We start from the raw sequence: 12,945 nt of genomic DNA on the forward strand, positions 1-12,945 counted from the left end.
GGGAATTAACTCCCTGCATCCAACTGCCGTGAAATTGAATCCTGTCAGTGCAGGCGGGAGCTGAACCCTGTGCAGGCTGGGGGGGTCCCTCGCCCCCATCCTGCTGCTGGAGCCACCAGCCTGCAGGAGAGCCCCAGCTGCTCTGCCAGGTGAGGATGGGCAACACTTAGTGTTTCCCATCCCACTGAGCAGAGTTAGGAGCCAAAGCTGAGCATTCACAGATACAGGCACTGGGAAAAACAGCTTATTTGTTAGAAAAGAGGCTTACAGATCCAGCTAATAACCTTGGAAGTGTAATGAATGGAGATTCCTGACTGCCCTGAGAGCACTAGAGGGGATCACAGAGCATCTCAGGCACACAGTGGAATTCTTGGTGTGTCCTGTGCAGGAACGGCAGTGAGACTGATGATCCTTGTGGGTCTTTCCAACTCAGGATATTCTATGACTCCCCGACGTGCAGCTCCTGCAAAGGTGTTATGTTCAGGGATGGGGAGCCTGGGAGGTCTCCAGCACTGGTACTCCCCACAGCAGGGACCAGGCATTGCACCTGAGCCTGCCCAGCTCGCCTGCGCTGCCGCTGAATGCTCCATCAGTGACGGATGTGACGCGCCAAAGGAAGCTCTGCCAGCAGGAAAGCAGCTGACCCCGGCTCCATAAGCACTGCAGGACAGCTCTGGACAGACACTTTCAATCCTGAGTGATGAGCATCGTGCAGAGAAGGAGCTCTTACAGAGATTGCTCCTCTGAGGAAGGCTCTCCGCAGGCACATCCATTGGAAGAAAAGAGCACACTTCAATTACGCTGATTAGAAACTTGGCAGTCTTGTTGCTCAGGGCTTTTCCATCTGACGTGGAGACATTTCTCTTTGCCAGGGTCTGCCTTCCTCAGGGAGGGACGGCGTTGCCGGCTGCTGTGGGCACAGGGGTGCAGGGGTGTTATCCTCACATTCCTGGCTAATCCCAGCTCTGAGGTGCACTCACGTGAAGGATTCTGGCTGGCAGGCTCTGGGCCAGCCCTACTCCAAGGGTCACATGCAGTCTCCACACTTCCCTCCCTGTGGGCTCCATCCCTCACAGGAGCAAAGGGCAAAGCTCTTGTGCTGAAAGGCAGCGAATGTGGCTAAAACACAGGGACAAAGGGAATGACTCCTGTCCTCCCACTCCAGGTTATAAACCCCCGTGGTGCTGCACTCGGCTGACTCAGCCATCAGTTTTGTGTCTCCTGAACATTCTGGGGGGAGCAGGGAACAGGATCTCTGACCCCCATGCCATGCACGCTCCGTATTTACCATCGGCCGGCGCTGATGGATGGCTCGGTCTTGCCATCCGTGAGCTTTGCTCTCTGGCTGCTCCAAGGGCAAACAATTCTCTGGACTCAGCCTGAAACACTCCAGGCCAAGCATCGTTTTGTCCGGGTTTGTCATTAAAGGATGTGCACAGCCATTCCAAGTGACAGAGCAATTTCCTTTGTGTCCTGCAAAGCAAAAGGAAAAGAAAAAAGTCAGCGTATTACACAGAAATCTGCTTTTCTTCTGCAAGCTGAAGTAGGAACAGCTTAATTTCCAGCAAACCCGCTGCCGTATTAATTCCAAATCAAAGGCTTGGTGTCAAAGGAATCATTTTGCTACAGCCACAAATCATGAGCAATTTATGTTGTGTTTTGAGATTAGATTATAAATGAGTTGCAAACTGACTCCTCATCCAGAAGGAGTTGTAGGTTGGATTTCAGAGGCCAAAGGTGGTACGATGCTCCTGGCAGTGGGTGTCCTTCAGGGTGTTCCTCCTCCAGGTGCCACTGGTGTCCCTCCCCTCAGGTGCCACCAGCTGGCTCTGGGTGAGCTGGGGATCCCATTACCTTGTGTTGCAGAGCTGTTTTGCTGTAGGAGGAAGCCGTGCTCCAATGCTCTTCCTGATAGCCCATCTGCCTTCACTCCTGATCCATGTCCTGCTTGGCATCGTACTGCCCCATATCCCATATTTTACGTCTATCTCATTACACAGACACTCTCTGCCTCCCTGTTCCCCCCATGCCAAAGGAGCAGCCTGTCCAGGCCACAGCATCCTGACATTCCCACCTCACTGAAATTTTTTCTGCATCAGGCTGCACCCCCCTCCATGTGGGCAGCAGGTCCAATTCTGCCCCTCTGCTCTGCTCAGGTGAGACCCTCCTGCAGTGCTGCTTCCAGCTCTGTGATCCCCATCACAGGAAGGATAGGGAGCTGCTGGAGTGAGTCCAGAGTAGGCGACAGAGATGCTCCAAAGGCTGGAGCCCCTCTGCTCTGGAGACAGGCTGGGAGAGCTGGAGATGTTCAACCTGGAGAAGAGAAGGCTCCAGGGAGACCTTAGAGCCCCTTCCAGTGGCTAAAAGGGCTCCAAGGAAGCTGGAGAGGGACTTTGTACAAGGGTCTGGGTGACAGGACAAGGGACAATGGTTTCCCACTGATAAAGGACAGGGTTAGATGAGATATTGGGAAGAAATTCTTCCCCATGAGGGTGATGAGGCCCTGACAGGGGTTGTCCAGAGAAGCTGTGGCTGCCTCATCCCTGGAAGTGTTCCAGGCCAGGTTGGATGGGGCTTGGAGTAACCTGGGCTACAGAAAGGTTTCCCAACCCATAGCAGGGGGTGGAACAAGATGATCTTTAAGCTTTCTTTCCAACCCAAACCATTCCAAGAATCTATGGTTCTATGAAATCCCTCTGGAGAGCAAGATTCACTTGCCTTTTGGTTCCAGAAATAGCAGAATCATTAGAAAGACCGATTTTAAACTAATTAGAGGTAATTTCTTCATTTGCTGCCTTCTTGCATGAGTCACACATAGCAAGAGGGACACCTGGAAGCACAGGGAATGTCACTCTGAGCGGAGCTGCCCCCCTCCAGGCTGCCCGCCCTGCGGAGCCGCTGGGACAGAGGGATTGCCGGGAATTGCTGACGGGCGGCCGAGCAAAGTGCTGATGTGAGCCCTCAGCCCCAGGCTCCGCATCCATCGCTGACAAGGGAAATGCTGCTTGCTGCAAGGCTTCGCTTTAAATTAGACACGAATGTGAGGAACCCGAGAGGAAAAACAAAATGCTGAATAGTGACCAATTGGCCTTTCAAGCCCCCGCTGCCCGTGGCCACCTCGGAGGGGCCAGCGAGGTTGTGCAAACTGGTGCAAATTTCACAATCTAGCAGATGACTTAGAAATCCCTGATGGAAAGGAGAAGTTTGCACGTGGACCTGTATCATTTTGCCCCAAACCTGTGACCAGTGAGTAAATTTGGATCTCTTCTAGGCTGAGGCTGAGATATGAGCTTTTCACACATGCAGAGAGACGGGCTTGGCTCTGCACCACCTCCACAGACCCGCTCCCACTGCAGGGAAAGGAATGACAAGAAGTGACCTGTGTGTCAAAGAAGCAAATATTTTATTGTGTAAAAACCAAGCAGACATCAAATAGAGCCTCACACTGCCCCACCCACTGCAGTGCTGCCTCATGTGTCACTGGGATGTGCCCAGATGTCACAAACAGGCAGGAACCATGGAAGCTCATATGGATCCATCTTCAAATACCAAAGGAATTATAAAAGCTTCAGAGCTCCCCTTTTACTGGTGGCACACCAAGACTGAACAGTATGACCCTTGGCCATTGGGATGATTTTTGAGTAGTGCTGTGTGGAATGAGACACCTGAGCTGCACCTCTGGGTTAAAAAGACGGGGTTTGGTGTTCCTCCAGCTCTTCTCAGTGTGGCCTTTCCCTGGCCATGGCACGTCCTCAGCATCTGTGGCAGCCACTGGGTTTTAATGAAAGCACCAACTCCTGAGTTGAACAACTGCAGGAGAACAGGAAAGTCTCTTGTCCCCACGGCTGGCCCTGAGCAAAGCTGAGGCGCTGGGAAACGGGGCAGGAGCATAAGGAAACCACAGTATGTCCAAAACCAAAAAAGTTCGTAAAACCATCCCATGACTTTCAGGGAGCCCTTTGCAGTCACTGCTCACATGAGGTGTATCCTACCAGGAGCAGGGAAGCCATCTGCCCGACGTGGCTCATCGTCGCTGCGGCTTTGGGGTTCGGCTGCTGCGCTTTATCAAAACAAATTCTGGAGAAAGTGGGACGTTGCATTATGCAAATCAGCTTCCTGGAAAGAAATGTTTTATTAACACACGCTCTCTTCGTGTGTTGGCTTAGTCAATTTGGTCACAGCTTGACATCCAATAAGTTAGTCTAAAGGCAATGGTTTTACAAAATGTTTTTCTAATCTATTTTAAACACTTAATTACAGTTGTGGCGCATTCATTAGGGACTTCACTTTCAAACCTGGATTGCAGCAATAAATCCTAATTCTCCAAGTGTCAGCTGCAATAGAGAAATGGCATCCAAGTGGGTGTCAGAGGCTGTTGATAACTGGGGGAAAGTATGTCTGCACCAGGCATGAGCCCGGTCCTCTGGAGAGGGAACCTGCAGCATCCAGACCAACCTGATTTCTAATTATCCAAACAAGGTTGGGTCCCAGAGAAGTGAGGGCTTGTGGGGCTTGTGGGGGTGTGTCTGGGTGGTGTGGGAGCTGGGGGATGCTAATTTTGGAAAACCCCTGTGGATTCAGGGGTGGTGTTGTGGCCAGCTCTTGAGGCTGTCTCTGGCTCTGGCAGTATCCCCATTGCCCTCCCCCTTGCACCTCTGAAGGTGCCAAAGAGTGGGCAAGGGGTGGCCAGTCCCAGTGCCACACACCCCATGGGACATCCTGGCAGCGAGGCTGAAGCCTCCCATGGCCTGGGATGCTTTGATATGCTGGGAGCAGCATTGGGACCCTGTGTCCACGCACTCTCCCACATTGGTGCAGACACTGAGGAGGGGCAGCAGCTCGGGGCCAACAGCCCAAACCTGTCCCCGCTGCCCTGAGCTAGTGCCAGGCAGTGGCTCAGCACAGTTACCTTAGTCTTTACCCAGGTACTTCTTCATGATGCTGCTGACATCATCTTCCTTTCCTTCAGCCTCGGCGCGGTGGCTCGTCCCGCTGCCCTGGGTGATGTCTTTACCACTGGATCCCTCCCCATCCCCTCTCTGGGGCTGCGGCCGACGTTTGATGCTGTCGGCACTCCGGGAGGAGAGGAGGGAACCAGAGGATGAGGAGGAGTCAGAGGGATCTCCAGGGTCTTCCCGAGGGGCCGGGCTGCGTTTGGCTGTGCCCTTGGTCTCAGAGGACTCCAAACTTCCCGCTATGGCCTCATCCTCGAAGCGGACGGTGAGGGGCCGGTGGCCGTCCCTTCTGTCCCTCCTGGACTTGGCCAGGCTGCTCGTGGAGCGGGATTTGCGAATGGCCGGGAGGAAGTCGTCAAAGTCGACCTTGGTTCTCCTCTCGTAGTTGAGGGTGGGTATTCGCCAGCTGAAGGGGTCGCTCCCCTTCCCCTCTCCCAGCCCGTCACTGGACAATGAGCTCAGAACTCCCCCAGAGCCCCTTTCCAACTCCACATCCTCCAGCGACGGCTCCAGGCAGCTCCTCCAGGAGCTCGGCCGCAGCGTGCCCGGCCCCTCCATCCCGGCAGCTGGAGAGCTCGGCCGGCGGCCGGAGCTGTCCAGGGATTGCAGAAGGGAGTCGTAGGAGCCGAACTTGGATGCCCTTTTCAGAGCTGGGGAGCGTGAGGGCTCGGCCGGCTCCGAGGCCATGCTCCGCAGGCTGGAGGAGCGCGGGAGGCTGGCGCTTGCTCCTTCACCTTCCCCTGCCTGATTCCCGTCTAGCTTGCCCAGGGCATCCTCCGCCGCTGGGACAGCCCTGCAGCGCCGCAGGGCCGCGGCGCCGGTGGTGCGGTAAATGGGCAGAGGAGAGGTTTCCCCCAGGGCCGGGTGCCCCGGCTCCCGCTCCGCTCCCCGCTGCCGCCGCAGCTCCTCCACATACTCGGAGAGAGCTGCCGACGAGCTGGGCACCGGCCCCGATGCCACGGAGAGCCTCCTCCTCCTGGGTGCCGTCGGAGAGAGCGCGCTGGGGAACCTTCCGTCCGGGGCAGGGGAGCTCCCCCGTTGCAGCACCGACGGGGACGTCTCTCCTATCCTATCCACAGACTTTTTCGCGCTTTCCTGCTCCTCGTCATCTGCTGCAGGTTTTCCATATTCCCGTCTTCTAGCCCCGAGCAGGGGACTTGCCATCCTCCCCGGATCCGCAGCATCGCTGGGCCTGGCAGTGCTCCAGGAAGACACAGGAAGGCTCAGCACTGGGTCCTTGGCGTCTCTGCTCACCCTAAACAACAAAAATTGGTGTTAGTTTAGTCAGTGGGATTCCCAGTGACTGGAATGTCATTCAGCAAGGACAAGGCTGAGCAGCAAAAAGCCAGTATTGGCATGGGAGTCTCAGAATAAACTCACTGCTGCATCCAGCATTGGGCAGCGCTCAAGGATTTTATCTTAAATAACTCCAGGTCAGCCAGCCTGGATAATCCCCGGTGTAGAGTGTGTGGTGTGCTTGGCTTCAGCTCTGCCAAGCCAACACTTACCTCCAAATATCCTTTTTCTTGACAGATTATAGCAATATGTAGGATTTATTTTATTTCTGTCAAAGCCAAAGATTATTCACTAAAATTTTATGAAACGAGCTTGTGGTGCACCCCAGACGCATCTTAATGTTATTGTGGGGCATGTTTCACCCAGGCTGCTGCTCAAGGAGTTCTGAACTGCAAGAGCCCAGTAACACCCAGGCAGGGGCTGCACATCAAGCGAGGGGTGATGGCCAAACATGATGTGTGGGGCTGGGACCTCACCCTGAGACGAGGGCTGGACCTCAACCTGTGACAAGGGGTGAGACCTCAACCTGAGACAAGGGTTGAGACCTCACCCCAAGACAAGGGCTGATAAAGGAACCACGTGAGATCCACCTCCATTCACCCCTGAGGAGCCACACTGGTCACCCCACTTGAGTTTCTCTGTAGCCTGTCCCTGTCCTCATGCAGCTGATGCACAGAGATGGGGAGGTTCTGCAGTCACCCATGGGCTGGGGGTCACTGGTGACACTAAGCCCCTGACGGGACAATTTATGACACTCTCCAAGCACCTACATTTGTTTGCTGGCAACTGCCAGCACCGCAGTGCCGTGTCCCCACACTCAGGTACCCCAGCATTGCTCAGTCAAGGGGAACCCAGGACTGGCCTGAGTGGGAAGTCTGCTGGGATGTGAATTTGAGAAAAAAAGGAGGAGGGAAAAAGAGAGAAAAGGCAAAGTAAGGTAGTAGAACCCAAATAACAAACCCAGCTCTGGGAGACCAGCAGCCTCCGAGGTGCGGGAGCAGCGGTCAAGTTGTACATTGCTGGTAATGAAGCATCCTGCCCCGGGAATGTTGGTGTTGCCATGGGAATGGGGGGAGAGCGAATAATCTAGGCAGTGCGTGGGATGCACTCGGACTAGGCTCTGCTGACCCATGAAATAATTTACATTCCAACATGGGTTGAAGACAAACTCCATGGCTGGGAAACGTGTGATGGCAGAAGGGAAGGGGGAATGGAGCAGCTCTAGGTTCCTGGTGCCCACCGAGGTGCCCACCTGCCTCGGCACCCACCACCATTCCCTGCTCATTAAACCCGCCCAAACCATTTGATTATTAAACACAAAATGGATTAACCAGGGATTTAATCCCCCTGAATCCCTGCACCTTCCGGGGCCACCCCGCACCACTGATGAATAGTTTGAGACATTTCGAAAATGCGGGTATTTGGGATCCTAAATTGCATCGCAGTTAAATAGCTGGTATAATCCTTCCATGAGAAATTGTACAAAAATTGCTCCAATCACTCTGCACGTTTCCAAATAATACTGTAACCTGTGTGCTGCATGAGCAGTTTTCGTAATTTAAACGCCAGTATAAGTGTTTTTATTTGGGTTTTAAGGCTGAGATAAAAGAGAGAAGCGCTAATGCGCTGTGAACATGGACAGTTACACATCACTATTTATTGTCCTGTTCAGCATGATGGACAGTTACTATTTTTATGAAAATCTTTAGGGCCTGAAATGGAGTGAAAGCTGCCGAGGTGGGACTGTTTCAGCTTCCACATCTGGCATGAGCCTGGCTGCCAAGGCCCCACGGTCCAAGGAGGGGTAGAATGGGATGGGGTTCAAGGTCCCTTTGAACCCAAATCATTCTGTGATTCATTTCTTTAGCCCTGATGGCTACCAAAAAACATCATGCCAAAATCATGCCTAGTCATCCTCATCCTCCTCACAAAGCAGGGCACAAGAGCAAAACAATCCTATCCCATTTTGTGGCATCCTCTGCTCATCCATAAAATCCCTGGTGAATGGCAGATGTGCCAGCAATAATTCCCAGGGCTCGGAATGACTCTGGGGAGACCTGGGAAGTCCCGGAGGAGGGTGATGCTGCAGGACAATGAGACTGCTCCAGCCCTGAGCAGAGCCCTGCTCCTCCATCATCCTCAGGGAAGATGATTTTTCCAGGCAAAGGCAAAATCAGGGCCGGATGCCGAACTCAGGAGGCGCCTGTAAGCCAACCAAGCTCTGCAATACACCATTCACACCAAAGCAAATGACATACAACAATAATTAGCAACGATTACAGAGCAATTAACATGATTACAATTATGTTAGTTGAAATAATTTATACAATAAAATCCACACATGCTTTGCAACACATGACCAGGGCTGAAAGCGTGGCTCAGCTGCTTTTCCTAGGAGTTCATAAATAAAGCCAAGACAACTCCATTTCAAGAGGGAAGAGCCACTGGCCTAATTTCTGTCAGAAAAGGATTTTCTTGTCACACCATCATCTACAGAAGAGCTCCCACTTTCCCATGTAATGATTTGCTTTTGACACAATCGTGCTTAAAAATAAATGTGTCGGATCCCCAGCAGCCTTGGGACCAGGATTCCTGGTTCTGTGAACTAAAGCAGGACAGGAAGAGATGCCAGGGTTATGTCAGGGTGATGCTGGGGTGATGCCAGGGCTGTGGATGCCACAGTGCCATGGGTGGAGAAGCAGAGACCTGGGCTGTGGATTCACTCTCTGCCTGCATCTCCGGATAACCCCACTATCGCAGCACAACCCTGACTTGCCTGGAAAGGGGCAGAATAAATACATAAAGATTTAAATTGGCTTTTTAATAATAAAAAAATTATATTATTCCAACCCTGCACCGTGTCAAATTTATGGAGGCTTAGGTCTGCTGGTCAGCATTCTGTACAAGCATTTAAAAAGCAGAGAATTAAAGGTTCTGTTAATCAAAGTTCTCCTTCCTGTAACCACATGGGCGGTAGCAGCCTCCACACTCTCCTCTGGCTCTTGGCAGCTGTTTGTTCAGCAAACACCCCAGATGTAGTGCTGAGCAGCCAACGAGAGCAAGACTCATTTTTCATTACTGGGTGCTTGTGTAAGACAAAGGAATCTTAATAAGGAAGAGCTCATTTCCCTGATCTCATTTTTATTACCTTACCAGTCTCGTCCTCTGTTTGTTTGCACTTCATACACCCTCGCTCCTATTTCCATCTTAGATTAGCTGAAGACAAACACAGCCCCCACACCAGGATTTGCAATGTGCCCCTTCACGACCCCCAGCACGGAGGATGATGGTCACACTGTGACCAGGGTTGAGGACAATTTTCCTTTCACAATGGCCATAGGCAGCCCAGCCTACCACAGAATCCCAGAATCATTCAGGTTGGAAAAGACCTCCCAAGATCATCATTCTGTGATCTCCCTGCAGGTCCTTGCCCTGCCCAAATGCTCTTAAACTCTGCCTTGTACCGCTCCAAACTGCTCCAACTCACCCAAGGTGTTTCCTGCAGGGGGGACTTGCTCTTCAGAACATTGATTCTGACAATAGTGATTCCCCTGTACAAGGCCTGTGGGTGCCGCGGGGACAGATCTCGCCAGAATCAGAGCAGGGAGATTAATACTAACAAAATTGCACTCTGCAATCCTGACCAAACTCTGTCAGCTTGGAGAATCGACCTACGGACCTGAACATGAGCAGGGAGCAGGTGGGAGCTGCAGTGAGCTGTGCCCAGCCTCAGCCTGGCACCTGCCCTGGTTATGGGGGCAAAAACTGGGAAAACAGTGATGCATGTCCCAGTACACCACCCCTGGGAAAGCAGTGCATCAGAGAGACCCCGAGCCAGGGGCTGCAGGCAGGAGTAGCTCCAACCTGCAGGCAGGGGCACTACAGGGGCTGCAAAGGGGGGCACTGCCAGCCCTGCCCGCCCTGAATTCATATGGTCGGTACCTTTCCCACCTTCCCTACAGGGGGGTGATACTCTCAGGGATAATGCTTTCTGGATCCATACAAGCCCTGCTCTGCTCCCTGCCCCAGGGTTCAAAGCTCCATCCCTGCTCCACCTCTCCCCTCCCAAGCCTCCAAGTGGATAACACCCTCCTCCATCCCCTCCATCTCCCTCCATGACACAACCCCCAGACCCTGATTTACGTGGCCTTTCAAAACTCAACTTGTGCAATTGCTTCACACGTGAACCAAAAAGAACCAGTTTCTCTGGGACTCGGTGGTGCTGGGGATGGCTGTAAAATGGGTTTTGTGTGTGGGTAGGGGTGTTCCTCTGATGGGCACCAATTCAGGCTGGGCACGTGAGCACCTACTGAGCCCAGGCACCCCGAGGTGTCTCCCCTGGAGCCAAGTGGAGGCAGTTGGGCTGTGTGAGTGCTTGGGCCCCTCTCCAGCTCCCTCACAGCCTATGAGCATCACCATCAAAAATTAACATATCTGATATTAGAACTGTAGAAACGCATCCCACTTCCTCAGCCAGGAACGGCGAGCATATGGCATACAAATCCTCAAATAGGCTGCATCGCCTCTTTAAATTTTCTCCAGAGAATACATCAAGGGATGTTATACTGCTTGAAGCATGTTTTTGATGTAGTGACTTTCATCTGGTGTTTCACTGATCCTGGCGTGGCAGTGACTGCCTTCCTTGATTTGGTGTTTTGACCTCAAACTCCACAGGTCCCGCCACAACCCCAAGCTCTGGTTCTGCACGTCCTGAAGGAGCCCAGTGAAAGTGCATCTGCAACATCCCCCGTTCACACGGGTCCCTTACCTCAGGCTCTGGGTGCTGCGGCTGCCAATGGACTGTGCCGAAATGCTCCCGGCCACGCTGGTACCTGCCAGGGATGTCCAGCCCGTGGATGAACTTGGCCAGGACTTGACGCTCTCTGCAGGCTCCAGACCAAGTGTGGAGCCAATGCTAGAGCAGGCATCCCTGTGGAGAGAGGAGAGACCCCATTAGAGCCACAGGCACAGGTGGGAAGGCACCAGCTCAGAGGAGTGAGAGCATCCCACTGGGATAAGAGACAGAGCTCAAAGGGAAAGGGAGCGGGTCAATGGGCATGGGGCACACATCAGATATCTGGATGTCACTGTGACCCCTGCTCATGCAGGCTGCAACAGCCAGTGGTCTGTAACCCATCCTTGCAGCAGTCAGTAATCCATAACCCATGGCAGAAGCAGGCACAGGCTCCTGCCTGTCAGCAGCAGCTCCCCAGGTTCACTCACGTCTCTCTCCTGGAGCACAGCGACTCCCGCGCTGTCTGAACACTGCAAGGGACAACAGGAGAACAATGGCTCAGGGGGCCTCCCCAAAGCCACCACACAAGGCTGAGAAGGGGAAAAAACTGACTGAATCAGAACTTGCTGCTCTGGCAGTTGGTATGATCAGAGCAGAGGTTTGCATGAGCCAGCAAACACCCCCAAAACAGCCAGAGCAGCGGTGCCACAGAGACCAGGGCATGGCCAGAACGGCTGGAGAGCCCTCACTGCTCCCTGCATGGGTCGGCCCTGGCTGAGCCAGGACCCCAGGGCAAAGGGCAGAGGGCAGAACACTCCAACACATAACAAACACACGGCTCCTCCTGCAGCAGCTGCCATTCCCACCGGGAAGCATTTCTCACCTCTGGCTGGTGCATTGGCTGCATTGGAAATCACTTTTCTTTTGAGAAGGAGCAAGTGTCTGAGCTCACGGTTTCTATCTCACCCTTCCCTGGTTTAATCACTACACAGAGCAAATCTCCCTTCACGGCGTGCTGACAAGCACACCTCTGCTCTTTATTTTTTTAAACTCATTTGTCTGTTTTGTCTCCATTTGTCACAATGCTTCTTTAGACATGTAGCAGAGGGGAAAATTGGAGGGCTGTAGAAATAACACCTGAAAAATGCACTGGAATTTTTTCCTCATTTTTTTGCTAGTGAAATCTTCTACCCAATCACCCAGTTCCATTGGCTCCTCTAGCTCTTGCAGCTCATAAAAGTAGGATTTTCACTCGATGAACCCAGCACTGGGGCACCCATTACTGCATGGTACACTTCCAGGAATGGGACCCACACTGCAAATGGGGCTTTTCCCACCCTTTTTGCTCAGTTTAAGCTGGGCCACACAGATTGATTTCAATGGTGAAACCTTTTCATTAAACCTTTCATTAACACCAAGTCCTTTGTTCATACACGTGTGCTGCTGCAGCAAAAGCACATGAGGACAACGACATGCAGTTACAGCCGCCCTGGCATTGCCCAGCACAGCATCCTTCCCCACCACACAGGAGCTGAGCCTGCTCCTCTGCAGCCCCCACAGCCCTCCCACAAGCCCTCATTCCTCACCTCTCAGCATCGCTGTCATCGCTGGACCGCAGCTCCTCCAGGGCCACCTGCAGGTCTGCGATGCGCCGGATGGAGGTGCCCAGATCAGCCTGCAGCACCTGCCGCACCTCTGCCAGCTCTGCCAGCTGCTGCTCCTGCACGGGTGGCAGTGGGTTAGTGCCTGCTCCCCGACACGGCACCCAAAACCACGAGCAGGGAGTCTGCTAAAGCTCCCCCCACCCAGTGATCCCTGTGCCTGCCAGGGTTTGTCACCCACACTGCGCCCCGCAGCACCTGCAATGGCTTGTGGAACATAAATTTCATCTCCTTGCAGTGCCTAAATGCGTTCCAAGAGAGCTGGAAAGGGGTTTTGGACAAGGGGTTAGAGTGACAA

At 53.2% G+C, this 12,945-nt stretch overlaps 1 protein-coding gene across 2 annotated transcripts in view; it reads right to left on the reverse strand.

Moving 5' to 3' along the window:
• Positions 1 to 3,523: 3,523 nt before the first annotated feature.
• The window catches only part of MYO18B (myosin XVIIIB), a 56,023-nt gene continuing 46,601 nt past the window's right edge, over positions 3,524 to 12,945 (reverse strand). For both annotated transcript variants that reach the window (XM_051785531.1, XM_051785530.1), the window contains exons 40-44: positions 12,573 to 12,706; positions 11,475 to 11,516; positions 11,020 to 11,181; positions 4,910 to 6,210; positions 3,524 to 4,116 (exon numbers count right to left, since the gene is read on the reverse strand). In XM_051785531.1, the coding sequence (XP_051641491.1) occupies positions 4,911 to 6,210; positions 11,020 to 11,181; positions 11,475 to 11,516; positions 12,573 to 12,706 (1,638 nt within the window). In that variant the 3' untranslated portion in view covers positions 3,524 to 4,116; position 4,910. The remainder of the gene's footprint in view (positions 4,117 to 4,909; positions 6,211 to 11,019; positions 11,182 to 11,474; positions 11,517 to 12,572; positions 12,707 to 12,945) is intronic.

The sequence above is a fragment of the Manacus candei genome, unplaced genomic scaffold, assembly GCF_025592945.1.
Source record: "Manacus candei isolate 608988 ecotype Guabito, Panama unplaced genomic scaffold, ASM2559294v1 h1tg000020l, whole genome shotgun sequence".
NCBI classification, from domain to species: domain Eukaryota; kingdom Metazoa; phylum Chordata; class Aves; order Passeriformes; family Pipridae; genus Manacus; species Manacus candei.